This window comes from Pyrus communis, chromosome 9 (genome assembly GCF_041283825.1).
Source record: "Pyrus communis isolate YQ-2024b chromosome 9, ASM4128382v1, whole genome shotgun sequence".
Lineage (NCBI taxonomy): Eukaryota > Viridiplantae > Streptophyta > Magnoliopsida > Rosales > Rosaceae > Pyrus > Pyrus communis.
In genome coordinates this window covers 3,588,187-3,607,068 of record NC_142573.1, presented here as the reverse complement: position 1 = coordinate 3,607,068, position 18,882 = coordinate 3,588,187, and the positions used below count along the sequence as shown (strand labels likewise).

General features: G+C 35.5%; 4 protein-coding genes across 5 annotated transcripts; 2 read left to right on the top strand and 2 right to left on the bottom strand.

The window, feature by feature from the left end:
* Window positions 1-441: 441 nt before the first annotated feature.
* Window positions 442-2,937, bottom strand: LOC137738831 (uncharacterized). 2 transcript variants are annotated; one of them, XM_088699433.1, is made up of 3 exons: window positions 2,667-2,937; window positions 1,277-2,221; window positions 442-967 (listed from the first exon to the last, which is right to left on the bottom strand). In XM_088699433.1, exons 2-3 carry the CDS (start codon window positions 2,161-2,163, stop codon window positions 778-780), a joined length of 1,077 nt encoding a protein of 358 aa, XP_088555559.1. In that variant the 5' UTR covers window positions 2,164-2,221; window positions 2,667-2,937; the 3' UTR covers window positions 442-777. The 2 variants fall into 2 exon arrangements, with proteins under 2 accessions (XP_088555559.1, XP_068334405.2); XM_068478304.2 differs by having other exon boundaries at window positions 1,277-2,838.
* A 146-nt stretch (window positions 2,938-3,083) lies between these two features.
* LOC137741074 (protein CHLORORESPIRATORY REDUCTION 7, chloroplastic) lies at window positions 3,084-4,569 on the top strand. Its single transcript, XM_068480879.2, has 3 exons — window positions 3,084-3,377; window positions 3,624-3,766; window positions 4,004-4,569. Exons 1-3 carry the CDS (start codon window positions 3,188-3,190, stop codon window positions 4,274-4,276), a joined length of 606 nt encoding a protein of 201 aa, XP_068336980.2. The 5' UTR covers window positions 3,084-3,187; the 3' UTR covers window positions 4,277-4,569.
* Window positions 4,570-4,581: 12 nt separating this feature from the next.
* Window positions 4,582-5,738, bottom strand: LOC137738667 (uncharacterized). The gene is made up of 3 exons (XM_068478142.2): window positions 5,451-5,738; window positions 5,176-5,291; window positions 4,582-5,053 (listed from the first exon to the last, which is right to left on the bottom strand). The coding sequence occupies exons 1-3, from the start codon at window positions 5,660-5,662 to the stop codon at window positions 4,989-4,991; spliced, it is 393 nt and encodes a 130-aa protein (XP_068334243.2). The 5' UTR covers window positions 5,663-5,738; the 3' UTR covers window positions 4,582-4,988.
* Window positions 5,739-12,696: 6,958 nt separating this feature from the next.
* On the top strand, window positions 12,697-17,663 carry LOC137740918 (serine carboxypeptidase-like 25). The gene is made up of 8 exons (XM_068480723.2): window positions 12,697-13,132; window positions 14,455-14,658; window positions 15,654-15,829; window positions 16,114-16,398; window positions 16,498-16,628; window positions 16,750-16,845; window positions 16,968-17,073; window positions 17,170-17,663. Exons 1-8 carry the CDS (start codon window positions 12,850-12,852, stop codon window positions 17,314-17,316), a joined length of 1,428 nt encoding a protein of 475 aa, XP_068336824.2. The 5' UTR covers window positions 12,697-12,849; the 3' UTR covers window positions 17,317-17,663.
* The last annotated feature ends 1,219 nt before the right edge of the window (window positions 17,664-18,882 follow it).

Sequence of the window (18,882 nt, the reverse complement as noted above, 5' to 3'; positions counted from 1 at the left end):
TGAACATTGTAGATTACACAATCCTGACGTAGGAGTGACGTTCTTTAACTTGCACACTAAACACCTAGTAGTATCACACACCGTCACGTATTGTTATTAGAGCATGTGCTATAACATAGTTGTACAACAATGGTAATATTTCATGGACCTGATCGAATTGCATTCTTACGAGGTATATGTAAATGTTGGTCATGTGCCGAAAAAACACTTGATAATACCAATGTGGTTATGTTTGTTATCAATCTTACTCCAATCTAGTCAAATTTTTCTATATTTGCCCATGTGCATTGGTGAAATGTCGTTTTAAGGGAACTGAAACTTAATTGGCCCTTGAACTAGGCTTAAAATGACTATTTTTTCTCTGTAAGTGATTGTGTGCACGAGAAAAATTTGGAGAGTTCAATTAAAATTTCACCACATACACACCAAACCAAAGAAAAATTAGATGTGTTTTAAGCAGAAGTATATATCAATGGTAGTGTCAAGTGAAAAACCAACTGCTCTATGTACATGATATAGATCTATCTACAACATTTTTCAATCTACAGTTAAACATCATAGAGTATAGATCTCTATGTACGTCAACTTTCACTTTTTCATCACTCTCTTGGTTTCTTCTTTTTCTGTGGCTTCTCTTCAACCCAAACCCTAGTTGGAGTTCCAAATCTAACCCTAGGGGAACTCCACCACTTGGACAAGCCTTGAGATTCTTTGAAACTTGGGCAGGAAGCAACTTTGAAATCCAAAGCATCAGATTACCTATGAAGGCTTTTTAGATCAACGGCGGGCGGTGCAACAACAGAAGCACGAAAACCAACTAGTTATTTGAGTTGTGGCTGCCTTTAGGGGTGTTTCGGGGGCTTCAGTCCCTACTTGCTTATGCATCTCCTGCTGTGCGTGCGCTGACTGTAGCTTTCCTGAGTTCATTTCTGCAGGGATATTGCTTTCAACCTCATGACTTGCCAACCTGAAAAACACTTACTGTTATCAGTTCAAAGTGTATTGACAAGTTATTGATACATTATCAACAACATTGATACAAATCTGTCATTTAATAAAGAAGGGACATCTTGCACTAAGAATTAATATTGTGCAAGAATCATATGCAGTAATTTTCCTGAAATTTTGGATGATATGTTTTGATTAAATTTGAGAGGGACTGCCTTCCCTTCAGAAGGCTCAATTTGCAAGATTTCAAGTATTCTATTCCTGCATTGTAGAGTGAACAAATACCAGATAATCCTATCTGCATGGAAATGAAATTAACAATGCCTACACTGGAAACTGGAATGACTTGGTGCTGTTATTGCTCCCATCAGATTGGTATGAAGCAGCAGGATTCTGAATTTCTCCGATAAGAGGCACCTTTTCCTTTTTGACGGCTTCTGTCTTTGCAGATTCATCTGGTCCTTCTGTTTCTTCTACTGATTCCGTTTCCACATTTTCCCTCATGCTTTCAACCTTATATTCCACATTTGCACTCTCATTTTCTTCGATTTTCGCCTCCACGTTCGGAGCCTTGTTTTCAACCTTCTCTTTCTCCACATTGTGAATCTTTATTTCAATAGTTTCTACCTCAGTAACTGTGGGAAGTGGAGTTGGAATGTAGATGTATTCATCATGCCTCGTCAGTTCACCGGATTTATAAAGCTCTCCGGATTTGTAAAGCTCTCCGGATTTATTCAGCAAAGCGAATTGATCTCTCGAGAAACTGTTGTTCCCCACATGAAGACTAAACAATGATTCATTTGAAGCAACACTCCAATCCATGCCTGCTGGCGGTTTACTGGCGAAAATATTCGATGGGATTCGACTTGGGTCATATCCTGCAGGCCTTCCCATCATCTGAAACGGAGAAGATTGCGCAGATGATCCGCTTTGCATGCTCCCAGGCAGACTCGGAGAAGAATAACCCTCTGGTAATGATAGAGCCCCCTGAGACTCCTCGTCTGGTCGTGTCGTTGTTACGCATGGATTGTTGCCATCTTTTTTGTCATTGACAAATGATTCCAGCGATGAACGTGGAGATGACGATGATGATGATGATGGTGATGATGACGAGGATGATGGGCAGCTTGAATTTCGGCGGTAATTAACCGCATCGCTTTCAAAATTCACCCTTAGATGCTTATTACCACATTCATCCCTATATGCATCATCCATGAGTTTATAATTTGCAACAGTTGATTATCTTCAAAGCCTGTCTCTAATTGATATTTAACTGCATGGTATGAACAATATCAACAATAATGAACTATTTATACACAATATGACAACAAAAATGAAAGAACAAAAATCTGGTTAATTGCTGGTTTTTATGCAAACACGTTGAGGGCCAAATGCAGCATTTCAATAATCATCACAAGCATACTTTCACATATGGTAGCACTTTAAACATCCTAATCATATGCAGATGTAGACTAAGTCAGTTGTCAAGGTAGTATGCATGCCTTGTGCAACCAAGTTCGAACCCATCTCCCCGTAAATAAAAATAAATTATAGAAGAAGAATAAACATCACAATCTTATACTTATACAAAAATCTTTCAAAATTTCAAGCAAAACCCTAATCTTAATCTGAATCATGCATAAAGGTTAATCACAAAGCAAACCCTAAGAGATGCATATCTTTGATTCCGGAAACTGGGTTTTGAGCAACAAACTTACCACGAAATGGAAACCCAAAATAATCAACACATGTAAATAAAAGGTCATTACTTGAATCTTCGAAAACCCGTTTCGATATCGAACCTGTAACTCAAATCAAACCCAGAAGATCTTCGAGATAAAAGCCGAATACCCTTGAAAATCACAGTTATCGTGATTCAAAAGATGGTACAATTTGGGGCTTGGAAACAAAGGAGATAAAATGGGGTGCCAAAAGAGACAACGTCGGAGGGTTCCTTACTTTGTTATTGTGAAACAAAAGTAACAAACTGATCAGATGGAAGGTCTTCTGTTGCCATTTTTACTAACTGACTAACTGACAGGAACTCTTGTGAACCAAAAAGATAAAAGTGACAAACCAACCGGTTCACGCGGGAAAGATAAGAAGAGGGTCTAGAAGTTGGCCCCACTTGTGGAGTAGGCCCATTTGATATCATGGGCTTAATTGGCTTGGCCGATTTTGAAGCCCAAGTAAAAATTGTCTGAGGAAGGGAGGGGTAGAATTGAAAATACAATGGAATATGAGGGTGACAAGTTTAGACTACCAGAGGCTGAGTTTTAACATGTTATCTGCAAAATCTTGTTTTGATTCAACATGCTTTTGGATTTGGAATTTTAGTACCAAGAAGCTGAAATTTGCAGGAAAAATGGTTTCAATGGAAGGAGTTTTGAAGAAGCAGTTGTTCCATGGTGGATTTCAGGCCTTTAACTGTAAGCTCTGCTCTTTTTTATATCTAGACCTTTTGAAACTATTTAATATATTTTAGAAAATAATGCCCTATCACCAACGACGTTATTAATGTATATGTGATAAGAGAGACAGACGCATAGTTGTATATAACCAGTGACCCAACAATCTTTTCGAAAAATTCAGTCGATTACACAATTTGCATTTACTACTTTATTTTCTTGAGCACTTAGCATATTCTAACATCACTAACAGCATTATACTTGCAGGTAAAGAAGATACAAAGCGCCGGATTCGAGCTCCGTTGATGCAGTTAATGGCAACAGGAAAAAATGATGAGTCTGAGTACATGAGTTCTTCAGTTCATCTTAATCTGTTTAAAACAAGGAGTGTGCAAAGAGATGCAGTCAAGGTAATATTAGTATTCATGTACCTTTAAAAGAATAGTGTATTCATGTATACATGAAATTCGGAATCAAAACCTTTACTTTGTCAGCAAACCTAGGCGTAGTCATGTTGGCTAGAGTATCCACTCCTTCCCCGTAGTTAAGATTCAATTAAAGTATAATACCGCTTGAATCAATGAGGACAAGTTTTTACCTCGGCATGAAATCCTAGTTTGAAAATTTGCGTTGCAATTTTTGGACAGGTTTGTGCAGTGAGGAGGAGAAGGATATACCATAATAGTGAAACTTATGTGTTACTGGAGCCAGGAGAGGATGAGAAGTTTGTTTCAGAGGATGAGCTGAGGGACAAGTTAAAAGGTTGGCTGGAGAACTGGCCAGCCAAGAACCTTCCTCCTGACCTTGCAAGATTCGAAAGCATCGACGACGCCGTTTCTTATCTAGTGAGGTCTGTTTGTGAACTTGAAATTCATGGAGATGTAGGTTCAGTCCAGTGGTACGAAGTTCGAATGGAGTGAGAAAATCATTCAAGCCTTTGAAGATTAAAAGTTTTTCTTTTGGCTCAAGGAATTAAGAGTATGATTATATTTACTGAGATTAGTAGTTAGTAAAGCATAATCACAAATTGTAATAGCTACACCCTCGGGGATAGTTTTGTTTTGTAACATCCTACCAGAGCATATACGTGTTCTCACGTCATCTAGAACACGTGTTAGGCTCGAGAGATTAAGAAGACATGTTGAGACTATTTTCACATGAATACACGTGTTAGGCCATACGAGTTCTCATGCCACCCAACAAAAATTGAACACGTGTCCACGTGTTAGGCTAAAGAGACATGTTAAGAGTATCCCACATTGGAGATAAAAGTCTTACATAAAGTGCATAAACGATCTTGTGTATAGATACACAATGTCAATTGGTTTTGAGTCGGAAGCTCAAATTCTAACAAAAATAAGGCATGGTTTCAACTAGAACAAGGGCAAGTACAAAATCATTGACACAAGTTTTTTGGTACAATCGAACACGAGTGAGTGTGAATGAGCATGAGGAGGATATGTTGAAAAATCTTATCATTCATTCACCAGAAACACTACTGTTTCCAAAATGCACGCTGATAAAATCACATACAACCATCAACTTCCACCGAGCCTGAAACAGTGGAAGTTGAAACAAACAGAGAAAAAAAGCTGTTGGAAAAAGTCCCAAAAGTGCTTTTCCTTATAGCCTTCAATTATCGCACCCAAACTTTAATTCAGAAGTTGGACCACATCCCACACCTTCAATTCCTGAATCTGCTACAGTGACCCCAAAAAAAACAAAGCCCAATTGAATTTTCTGCATCACGATTATTAATAATGTTCATGCAGTGATATAATATGTATGTATGTATGTATGTATGTATGTATGTATGTACCTTGAGGAGTTTTGAGTAGATTTATGCTAGGGGGCAAGAGGGCACCACCCCTTCTGTTTCTGGCAAGAAGGCCTTGTGTTACAGGGGACATTATCATATCGGTTGGGCTAGTATACCTACAAAATTTTAAAAAGTACATCATGCATAAATCATAAATCTCATGTATAGGATGTCTAATCAAGAACAAACCGCATCAATATCGACATATTATCGATAATATATATGTGTGCATGTGCTATAATTTTATATGTCAATATGAATAGAAGATTTAATACCTTTCTGGGAACTTAAATGCCTTGGGGACCTTAAGGCGATCCGGCATGGTGGTTTTGCGTAAATCGTTGCCGGAGTTTTGAGAATTTTCATCCTTGTGTTGAAGCGGAGGCGGTGGCGTTATGCACTCGGAAAATGTCTTCTCTGCCTGAGTTGGGCTCATAGGAGGCACTTCTGGTAGGTTCTCCATAGTGTGATTCGTGAGAGAGAACATTGAACTGAAAACTTTAATAAATTCAGAAGGATTTTAAACACCGAGAGGAAGTGTGCAAATTTGATGTGAGAGGTTACCGTTTGGAATGAGGAATATAAAAAATTTTAACGGTCGAATTTTGGCTTTGTCAGATTAGGTTTTGGTCGAATTTGAGATTCAAAATAAAGTTAGTAGGAAATTAGTATTTGGGATGGAGGCCCAACCTCTAAAGGTCCAATTAATACCCAAATTGATATAGTTCTACCCATTCAGAATATAACTACAAACAAATCATCTTTCATACCATGTAAGGAAGGAATTAAAAAAAAAAAAAAACATTTTTATAAGTACAAAATGAGTATTTTGGAATACGGATAATAGCTCTCTACGTATTATGGTAATCGTGGATTCTTACTAAGGACATGTACTAACTCTGAGGTTTAATTGTATTTAAAAAAATAATAATAGATGAAAAAAGAACTTTTTGTAAAGAATATAATATATCGATGATAATGAACGGTTAATTTGTTCGTTCAAAGATAATGATTGCAAAAGTTCATCCAAATTGAGATTATTATCGTGAATATTTCATTGTTTATCGACAACATTATATCCGTAGAGTATTGTACTCAAATGAATAATTAGCATAGTATTAACTAACTGTTAAGACTTTGATACAGTAAATCAGCAAGTTAGAAAAACATGTCATGTAGATGTCGCAAACCGACCTATTAGGTTGTTACCCATTAACACCCGTTTAATTTGATATCACTATAATATAGAGGTGAGATTGGTATTGATGATGATGATGATGATGATGTAAGGTGAAATCAAACTAAATGGATCTTAATGGGTGCTCATTAATCACCCAACAAGTTGATTTGCCACCTCTAATGTCATACAAAGGCATGCATGTACACTGTAGCAAGCATGAACATGATTCAATAAGTGTTAACAATGAATCATACATTGATGGAAAAAAAGATCTTGTATGTGCTTATACGTAAATTGAGTTAGTGCTACTCTCCAAATTTCCAATTAATTTTACGATGAAAGATCAACTTATTTTAATGTCATATTAATACAATTAATACAACTACATAGCTCGGCAACTGACGGCATCTTTTCTACATGATCCCTGGATCCGTGAATCGAGTTGGTATTTTAGGCTTTTAGCACATTACCAAAGCAGCAGGGGACCCAAATTAAATCATCCTAATTCATTAATCATTATACATCTTCTTTTTTTTTTTTGTTTTTTTTGGTCAATAATCATTATACATCTTCAACTAGAAGCAAAGCTACTAATCAAGTCAAGCCCACTATCTTGCTGCAATTTGCATGCCCTCATTTGACCTGTGACCAACTGCAAAATCATATAGTTTTTTTAGTGGGATGATTCTTTTCAACGAAACATACACGTTTGCCTGATTTTTATACGTAAATATTGTTATATTCTTCTCACACTTGGCAGATTGATATGTTATTTCATCTCTTAATTAATGAAGTTTGAGCTTGACCACAAGCTCAATTGACCTATACCCGGATACCATGCCCACAATCCTGGATAATTAATTATGCCTCCAAATCTAATTGCACAACTCATTATGAGTCAATTCGTGAAAAACAACTTGTATCAAACGTGTTCACTACCACATTTCAATTCAATAACACAATGTTACGTGAAGAGAAATTTATACGCAACATTGTATTATTGTACTAAAATACAATGGGACGAGAAATATATGTTCCTATAATAAGTCCTCCTCCAATTTGTGAGCCAAGTTGAATTAGGGTTTAAAGGTCATGAGATTTGGATATGTCAATGAATTTACAATAAGATCCTATAGAACGTAACAATGCTATGTGTGTGTGTATATATATATATATATATATATATATCTGTACTGTATATCATAGTTTGTTGCACATCATCCATCACATAGCTAGCTAGCCTCCGCAGTTTTTGAGTCATGATAGGAAAGTTCCTTGCGGAGTAGAGTTGAAAAGATTACTTAATTTGACTAACCCAGCCTTCGAACCCTACGCGGACCATGCACTAATCCTGCAAAACCATCTATATAATCATTGGAAAAGAAAAAAAAAGCGATCGATCGATCTAAACCTAGCTGGCTGTTTGTCTACAGATCAGACAGAAGTAAGATGCAATCAAGTTTCAGCACAAAATTTTGAGTTTAATAATTAAGAAGTCAAACCCACATAAGTCACTTAAGAGAGCTACCATGAACACTACTTAATTGAAAGAAGAGATTTTCAAATTTCTTAACTGCAAATTTCTTAACTGTTAAATTTTTAATTAAAATATAAAAAATAAAACCTAAAAATTAAATTCTCCTATGCTAGCTCGAGAACCCCATAGAAATTTAGATCAAAGAAATATGATGTAGTCAAAAAATTGAAATATGATGGTTCAGTCAAAACTTAATTGCAAAGCATGATTATAATATGATATTATAAAGTACACCTTAAAATATTATGACGTTATGTAAAGCAAAATCCATTTCGCATTAACGATGATGAGCCTTCTATTGGAGATTTCAAGTTCAAGATAACGTCCGTGCAAAATGATTTATATTTGGAAGCTTTTTGAGTTTCAAACCTCAACAGGATCGACCCTAAGAATTTGGGTGACATAAGCGAACCTTTCAAGTGGAACCTAAAAAAATCAAGGGTGTTCAGAATTTGGTGTTTGTTTGGGGAAGGCGACAAAGGCCAAAGGGTTTGGCCATTTAGGGTTTGGTGTTTGGCTCTCTGGGGAGTGAGACAAAAGAAGTAAACAGGTTTGTTATTCAAGACAACGTAACATGTTTGAATCGCTTGACATTTCACGTGTAAGACAAGTTTATTGTAGTTTATTCAATTAATTGTATAATATAATTAAATTTTACAAATATTGGGCCCAGCCGCTCATCCCAGTGAAATATTGTATTTAAACAAAAATTCAATGACTGTAATATTTTCATTTTATAACATTAGTTATATATAGGGATATGCTATCCTAACATTTATTTTTATTTCTTACACACCTCTTGTTAATGTTTGTCATTTGATCTTCTTCATTTCATCCGATCTGACGGCCAAAAATTAAAAAGGTATGTGAAAAGTAAAAAATACTGTGTAGATATTACACCCCTTAAATAAATAAATATATATATGTGTGTGTAATAAACCCCTCCTAGGTGGGGGCCTGTGCAGTCTGCCTACTCCGGCTGCTCTCGAGGGTGGTCCTGGAAATCTCATGAAGTGTATAAAAACAAACTGAAAACAATTATTGTGCTTTGTCCAGTTTAATATAATAACATATACATTGTTAGAGGAGGAATGGCTAAATGGATAAAGTATATATTTGTTATTTTAATTAACCGTATATATTAGCCATAAACCCAATTGTCCTCAGCAGTCAAACTGGATCAGAACTCCGTGGATGGAACGAAATATGAGCTGCTATAGCTGATGAGTGATATGATGCAACATGCATTTGTTTTTTGTTTTCAGTTTTCTGGACATCAAAGTTATGTTACGGTTCAAAGATAGCTGCAGATAAGCCAGCACTCGCTAGCTGCAGCATCGATTAATGGAGACTAGTGATGCAAGCTTTTGGATTACACAGAGTACGTATACTGATCATGCAGTTGCAGGCTCGCAACCACCATTCAGAACCACGCATCTATAATATATACACACACACACACATACATAGACACACAGTGACACACACATATATAGGTATCAGTGGGACCCCTCCAAACTGAATCTGGTGCCTTTAATCCCACTCCTTCAGATGATCAGATCCCCTCACACAGACTCAAAGAGATACGAACCTTCTGAGTGGATGAATGTGAGAAGCAATAGATTGCATGTTATGATTTTAACTGCACTGTTTTCATAGGCTAGGAAAATGAAAAGTTACTGCAACAAATATTGGAGGAAAACGATATAGGGTTTCCCAAAACCCTAATTAGTAATTACCCTAGTTTTTATTCGAAGGAAACTAAATAAAATCGAGAGGGTATCCCAAAAACCCTAATACGAGCATTTCAAGGTTTCTGCAGGTTGAGTATTGAGAGAGAGAGAGAGAGAGAGACGGTAGCATTGACTACCGCTGAAAGTGACTCAACTCTATGAGTTTGCTTCATCTCTGCTCGTTTGAAGGGACCTTCAATATCTCCCACTTCCAAGTTCCAACTACTTTCTGATTTGCACTCTGCTCTCTACTAAATGTCATAAATACCATCATTATTTTCACCTTCTCCTCGGTCATCTACGCCTACTCTACTCTACTATCGATTTACTGACATACATATATTTACTATTTAACATGCACGTAGATTATATAATGTATACAACTATATATACTAGAACTAGTACTACTATACCAGCTAGCTAGTTTGCTATGGCTCTATATAACAAACTATGCATGTACAATAATGTATTTTAACAATCCAATTGTTTATCCTTTATGTCTTATTTCAAGGATTATGTTTACCAAAAATCACCAAAATTCGAAACTATATGACTGTTGGACAGAATTAATTTAGTGTTTCTTTGTAGAACTGTATTCGTCCATTTTCTTCACTCCAAATGAATGTCTTAATGATTTTGGATTTGTCTAATATTTGGCAAAGATGATAAATGAATGATGCATTCAAATATATACAATTCGGATCGTTGAAACACATTACGAAGTTGATCCTACAAAATGAGTGTCAAAAGCGCATGTCCCGGATTCTAAACCCTATATATATTCAAAAAAAAAGAAATTTTAGAAGGGTTGTTTTAATAAGAAGTCTTTGTCAACCTTCCCAAAAGGGATTCCTCTGCACAATATATACAAGTACAAACAAAATTAAGCACATAAATACAGTGAATATTAAGATATGGAAAAAGAAATACTTGATGAAAGCTAGGGGCATAAATATAATGATTGTGGAGATAGAGATATTGGAGGAGGTTATGATGGTTATGAACGACAGTGCTAAATTTGGCTAAGTACAAAATAGTGGAGGGGGTTGAAGGTCGTGTTATATTCCCAAGCTTTGGAAGGCAATGCCAAGCCAAAACAGCTGCTATCATCATCCTCATGGCCACACACACCATGCTATTTTTATTTTTTAGATGTCAATGAAACCCTCCCTCGCGTGCACGTAAAGAGAGCTTATGGGAAAAAGCTTAGGCCCCCATGTTTCCCCACCATATAATATACTTACTTTCTGAAGATTTTCCGGAAAAGGAAGTTTTTTATTCGTCACATAATATATGATGTAGATATTAGGTTTTTTAGTAAAAATAGTCTTTGAAATTGACATAACTCTTTACTTTGTTTCTGAGATTTAAAATTGATAAAAGTGGTCATTGAGATTGTCCACCGTAAATCATTTTAGCCATTCCGTGAAAATCTCCATTAAATTGAGGGTATTTTTATCAAATCAACTCCTTCGTACTTTAACCGGTGGTTTCTTCAATTTAACCGAAATTTTTTCAGAAAATAACCAAAATGATTGACGGTGAACAATCTCATAGGCCACTTCTATTGATTTTAAATCTTAGGAACCGAAGTGAGAAGTTATACTAATCTTAGAGACTATTTTGGCTAAAAAGCCTAGATATTATAGTTTGTTACTATATAGGTCTAATATTAGACAAGAGCCCTTTCATACTGTGTGTGTAACTTTTACAGAGTGAAAGATTGTTAATCGTTGATGTTTATGTGTCAATGACAATCGAAGTGGGACTCGCCAACAAGTATTAGAAAGTAGTTTCATTTTCGAAGCATATTCATAAAATTGTATTGAAATTCTTAATACTAAGTTAACTAGCAGTTTCAAAAGTTGTAGAATGGACTGGTTCGATTCTCTAGTAGTAATATTCAACCTTGGTTTGAAGATCGAATAAGTAGTATGCCTATGCTTCAACGAAGTCAATTTATTTCTAAGTAGTTTTTTAACATAATTCACGTGTATGAAATGCTGAATATATGGCCAAAAATCCAAATAACTAATAATTCAACAACTAAAAATCACAGTGCATACTCACTAAATAACCCTAGCAGTTTAACTGCCATTTTTATGGTGTGCTCTACTCAAGCTCACCTCCAAATTCCAATGAACAATAATTGCCGGAGGCCGCAACATGAAGTGCCAAACTAATAATCTAGCTATCACATTAAATATTCCCCAACCGCCTTATAATTCGACGTATTATTATATGAGAAATGTTGAAGAAACTTTCCTTAAATAGGACTCTTTATGATTATTCGTTATCCCACAACTTAACGTTAATTCTCATACAACTTTTAAGATGTCTCCTTAACACTTCTCTTATATTTTTAATTGAATTAAAAGAAAATCTGATCAGAATGAACTCATATTAAATGTTATCCAAACTACAAAACACTCAAAAGAAAAAGAAAATGGAGAAATCAATTAAAAAACTTTAAAAAATGAAAAAAAGAAGAAGAAGTAAGCTTAGGTGTAGGCTAGTCAAAGTCGTCTCTCGTGTGGTATATGAATACAAGAGGAATTAATGGAGGATTAAAGGGACTGTTTCATGGGCATGCGAAAACCATGTGATCCCAAGCATTCCTCCCTATAATAATTAAGACAAGATTAAGACACCAACCGTTAGCATTTAGCAATAGAAAAAACAAAGAATTTATGTTGGGTCCAGTTTAAGGGCACCCCCTCTCATTCCCCATAATCCTCAGCTAATCAATAATTACTTGCCAAGAACATCTGGTTTTTGACCAGAATTTGGAGAAACTTTTTGTGTATACTCGGAACACTATCGCATCGTATTATTATTTCATATGATATAATATAGGCAGACGATATGGTTATGTGTTTATATTATATAATTTACATTAATAAGAAACAAATACAGGAGTGCTATAGTTTGAAGTGAAACAATACCATCATGTGACAATGTTTCTTTGTACATCTAAAAACTACATCAAAATATAGGTTTTTATAAGGGTATAAATGTCTTTTCGTAAGAGTGCTTGCCCTAGATAATACTCCAATTCTATTAGGTGCCATGTTCATTATTTTACTCTCCTATTTAATCCTTACTGAATAGCAGAGTCTTACTTCCCATCATATACACACAACTAGGAGGAGTGCTATATACTACAATATTTTTTTTTTTTCTCTGCTAGTTTAGCTTAGCAGCTCCTCCTCCTCCTTCTGGCCATGGTTATCATGGACAAAACGCAGATCCTAATCTCCGTTTTGATTCTTGGGCTGTTTAGTTCTGCAAAGTGCAGCAGCCATGGAAGTGGAGTAGGAAGAGTTGTAAACAAAGAAGAAGAAGCCGACAGGATTGTGGGACTTCCCGGACAACCCAAGGTTTCGTTTCAGCAGTTTTCAGGATACGTGACAGTAAATCAACATGTTGGGAGATCCCTCTTTTACTGGCTCACTGAGGCTGCCCACAATCCCTTGTCAAAGCCGCTGGTTGTTTGGCTCAATGGAGGTAATTCTAAACCACTTATCTTCAATATATGTTTAGGGTTTACATCTATAGTTACGGCGATTAATTCTAAAGTTCGAGACAATATCAGCGTTGATTAGCAGTGACAGTTGGCTGCTTCGGAAATCTTTTCAATATCTACTGACTGTTATATTGCTCAATTAATATACGTGGTTCATATTTTGCCACATTTGTACTGTTGTTAGGTTAACTTATCCATATTTTTCTTCATTTATTATTGGAGCTGGATTTAAACTTGGGATCTTTTCTAGCATTGTGAATGAGAAATATCAATAAACCAATAACTAGTTGGTTAACTTATTTACGCTTGAATTGGACAGGGAAATTTGGTTGCCGACATGTAATTATATGTCTATGTAAAAAAAATTTATGAACATGCTTAGATTGCAAGTAAATATTTTGCTTGGTTTTTATATGCATTAATCGGCCATGAACTTCTTTTTTATTTAGTTTCCTTTTTTTTTTAGTTAGCTTCAATTTTTTTATACACATGAGGAACAAAAAGAAAAGAAAATTAGTAAAATATGGGATAAAAATATAGGAACCCAGAACTACCACTGCATATATCATGACCTACCCATGGCCAAGAATGATGGCCCAACTACCACTGCATATATCAGAGACATACTCATACACAACCTTTTACCATTTCAAGCTCTAATAGACACATTGGAGAGATCCTATGGTCACATGATAAAATAAATAAATCAGAAATAAAATATATTCCAGTTACATCCAAAATTTTGCCGAAGTTAAAATTCTAGACTTGAATTGCATGGATAGTGCTGACAACGAGTCTTTAATGCTATGAGAGCAACCAAAAACAAACTTCAATTATTAAGCCATAGCCAATTGCAGTTGTGTTTGCTACCTTTTCAGTATCTACTGGGGCATCATTAATATATCCTTGGACACACATGAGTAGCTAATTAAGCTTACCAAGCTTAATTAGATCCACCAAAGGACAAAGCCTATCATATGATTTTGGAACAAAATTCTTTGGTGCTCCGAGTATTTTAACCATTATCTTAATTTTTGTATTTTAAACGACGATCTAACGGTTAAAATACCCAGAATACCAGGAAATTCAAAGCACTCAAGAAAGTCCCATTTTGGAATAAGGCTTGGAAGTTTTTAGTAAAATAAAGTCATCATTCTGCACTCTTCCTTAAAATCATAGGATGTAAACCGCAGTTAAATGATGCGATATTTTTTATGTCTCACAGTTCTTAATCAATAAGATATATATAGTTCCTTCACTATTTTCTAACAACTGTGAATATTTTCATGATTGCATAAATTAGGTCCCGGCTGCTCTTCTGTGGCATATGGTGCATCGGAAGAGATAGGACCATTTAGAATAAACAAGAGTGCTTCAGGACTAAACTTGAACAAGTTCTCATGGAACACAGTTGCCAATCTCTTGTTCTTGGAAACTCCAGCCGGGGTCGGCTTCTCCTACAGCAACCGCTCCTCTGATCTCTTTGACACCGGTGATCGCCGCACTGGTAATTATCGTTAACCTAATTTACACCATTAGTTGATTAATTAGTACCACACTTGATGATTTATGCACATCTGCAAGTGCATCAGTGTGTGATTAACTTTTAAGCACCCAGTGCTTATGATTGTTCTTTGAGTAGGAGGTACTAGGGCCATACCTATGTCGATCACGACTAGCTAACTAACTTATTAATTATAGTAAATGATTTATGGAAAGAGTCAACAACTACTGCTCCAAAATTAACACGTGGAATTCTGTTCAATTATTGCTTCTTCTTTTTTCATATAAATTGCCTTGATGAATTAAGATGAGAACCAATTTTTCCTAGTTGCGACGAGTTTGATGATCTTTAATTTTGCATGCCCCCTTTCAGCATTGTTGTCTATATATGCGGCATACTAATTTGGTGGGGCTGCTATAGACACTCTAAGAAACCATTCGAGTCTCAATCATTAATTTCTAGTAAAAATAGTACAAAATAAGTGAGTGCATATGATTGTTTTTTTTTAGTGCTAGCTAGTTACGGTTTATTTTTGCTCACCACCCTTAAGTAGTAGTAATGCTCATCATTCTATTTATCATTTTCGAATAAGTTAAATTTTGAGATTTTTGTCTATCTAATACACGGATCTCGAAATTTAAATACATCTAATGATGATAAATAAGATGGTGAGAATTACCACTTGAGGGTGGTGAGCAAAAATATTCCCGACTAGTTAATAGCAACTCCCATTGATCATCTCTACACAATTAATATATACATATATATTTCATTCAGCGTGGTTTACTAACTGGCTAATTAGAGACGTCCAAATTTTTAAATCAAATTATGTGGTTGTTGATGATGGGATTATTATTTAAGTGTTGATTAACATGTTTATTTCCTATCGGTGACGCATCATTTGGTTTGCATAGCATTACCCTTATTTATTTTCATTTGTGTTCGGATTGGAATAAGGGTATGCGAAACTGATTAATGGGGTGTTAATTATATTTCAGCAAAGGACTCATTGCAATTCATAATCCGATGGCTGGATCGATTCCCACGATACAAGGGCAGAGAAGTATATCTCACAGGCGAGAGCTATGCAGGACATTATGTTCCTCAGCTAGCCAAAGCAATTTTGACATACAATTCACAGTCCAAACACCCAATCAATCTTAAAGGAATAATGGTATACATCAAATTTAATTCACCTCTAATCCATTTAACATTCACTTATAGCTTATATATTTGACTAACGTTACTCTATTATACGAACGTGTGAACACATCAATTAACAGTTCATAAAACTATACAGTATGAAATATATGAGAACCCTTTGAGATCCATGAGTTAAAAAAGTTTTCTGTGATCGATCATTCGCGGTTGTACCATAGAATTTTCCATGTTGTAGATGTATACTGTCGAACTTCCTGGTCAATCTACCTCAGATTAATTAGTTAACGCAAAATGCAGGTGGGTAATGCAGTGACAGACAACTACTACGATAACCTAGGAACGGTGACATACTGGTGGAGCCATGCAATGATCTCCGATAAAACCTACAAACAACTGATCAACACATGCGATTTTAGGAGGCAGAAGAACTCAGATCAATGTGAGTCGTTGTATAGCTACGCCATGGATAAAGAGTTTGGAAACATAGACCAGTATAACATTTACGCACCACCATGCAACAACTCCGATGGAAGCACAAGAACTTCTACAAGGCAGACTGCTATGCATTTGCCTCATCGACCGGTATATATAATACAAATATTTCGTCAAGTATCTTCGATTATTTGCACTTTAATAAGAATGTACTTACAAATCATTCGGTTTTTTACTTTTGCTCTCAAGATGTTCCGGCAAATATCCGGCTATGATCCTTGTACGGAGAAATATGCTGAACTTTATTACAACAGGCCAGATGTACAGAAAGCACTCCATGCCAACATAACCAAAATTCCTTATAAGTGGACTGCTTGCAGGTGATCAATACAACTCCAACATTTTTATTTTTCATTTCTTTTCCAGGTGGAGGGAGTGCTTACGTTTATCTTAGTTAACAGCTGATTAATTTGTGTAATTATTTGATGATATAAATTGCAGTGAGGTTTTAAATCGAAACTGGAACGACACAGATGTATCGGTTCTTCCTATTTACAGGGATATGATAACTACTGGTTTAAGGATTTGGGTTTTCAGGTATATTATTTAACCTCTATAATTACTGTTTTATTTATTATCAAACTCTTTCCTCGTATGATATTCATTCATGATTATAACTTACTGAACTGATGCATATATGCATATACGTATATATATAGTGGAGATGTGGACTCAGTGGTGCCAGTCACAGCCACTAGATATTCCCTTGCACAACTCAAATTGGCCACCAAAATTCCATGGTACCCCTGGTATACTAAGAAGCAGGTCAGTAAAATATTAATCTGGTATTGTAAAATTGAGTAACGATAGATAACTATATATATATATATATATAAAATTTATGGTGCATATGCTGTGAAGGTCGGAGGGTGGACAGAGGTTTACGAAGGGCTGACATTTGCAACAGTGAGAGGAGCAGGTCATGAAGTTCCACTTTTCAAGCCAAGAGCAGCTCTTGAGCTTTTCAGATCATTTATTCAAGGGAGGCCTCTTCCCAAATCCTCATGAAAATTGAAAAATAAAAAATAAAAGATAAATATAAAGACGTGAAAAGGAAAAAAATTATTCCTTGTCAATTCTAATACCAATTGGTCTTCTGAATTTTTGTTGTCCTCCCAGCTTGACAAGAAAATGTTCCGCAAGTGTCGAGAAACAAGTAGAGAGAAATGAGAGTATGATTATGTTTTAGGATAGGCTTATGGGTTGAAGTATGAAAAAGGTGTAGTTTGTAATTTGTGGTTGTTTGCTTCCCACCATCTAGTGCGACTTTTGGTAGACCCAAGTGTAAAACTCCATTGATGGGGGTGTTTGATTCTTATTCAAAGTGTCAAGTGATGATTCAAATATTCGAACAACAGTATGCTTTGTTCAAAATCCGACCTTGGAGTCCAAATCTATACAATGCTTGAACCGTGTTGCTGGGCTAAACAAAATGTAAATTGAGAATTGAGACGAACGATTTAGTGGGTTATGTTGTAAGGGAATGTGTAAGGACTCTGTCTCCTTCACAAGTTTTGGGCTCAACTTATCCAAAAGAGCTTTGTTGCTATGTAGACAAGTGATTTTCAAATGAGGAGGCCCATTTAACAAACATGCAAAGCTCTGCAGAAGTGGATCCATAGTTTCGGGTCGCCCGAACTTGGTACACAAGTGAGTTTCAATGGATGAGGTGCATGCTATTGATGATGTTAATATTCGATGCAATATCGTCATTCGCGTTATTGCCAGTACTTTAATGGGTCATTTTGACCCGTTTGTACCATAACATGTAATCCCCTTATTGACAACAGTAAACGCTTCCTGAACATTAAATCATACAACTCTTAACAATTTTCCTCACATAACTTTTTTGTCGATGTCACTTAGTACTACGGTCTAGTAGTATTTTTCTTCATTTGTAAGTGAGATCTTATGTTCGATTTTCGTTAAAGGTGAATTTAAACCATATTATTGATATCATATTGTGAGGCTTGTGAAGATCATCTTCAATAGGAGAGATGTATTCCATTTACTTTTTTCTCTTTGACTGACAACACCGACCTTCAAAGGATGTAAAGTTACATCTTTATTTACATTTTTCGGCCAAAATAATTTTTTATATCTCGTCTATTAGAGAACTTTTCAGCAAACCAAAAATACAACATACCTTAACTTAATGCATTTTTCACCTCCAATTGAAGATACTTTAACAATTTTCTTATAGGTCTTCTTCTCATAACTACAATTATAATTAGCCCAACCTATTTGTTCAACATAAAGTAGGGTTTCGTCATTGATGAAATAATATTACTCAAGGGGTTTGGAGGAGCAAAAGCTTTTGTAAATATATTTTCTTTTCTTCGGCCCCATCGAATCGTGCATTTTCACACTGTAAATCTTGAAGCTTGACAAGATCTTCTGTAACCTTTTCAAAGATTAGCACCAATATATAGTTTCTATAACCATGAATACCCATATATAGGCATATATTGCATAAACAAATGAGTTAAGCCAATAAAGCACTTCTTAACTTTCCAAATTGTTTATAACCAATTTTTTCCATTACATTAAAATTGAGAGGTTATAAACAATTTT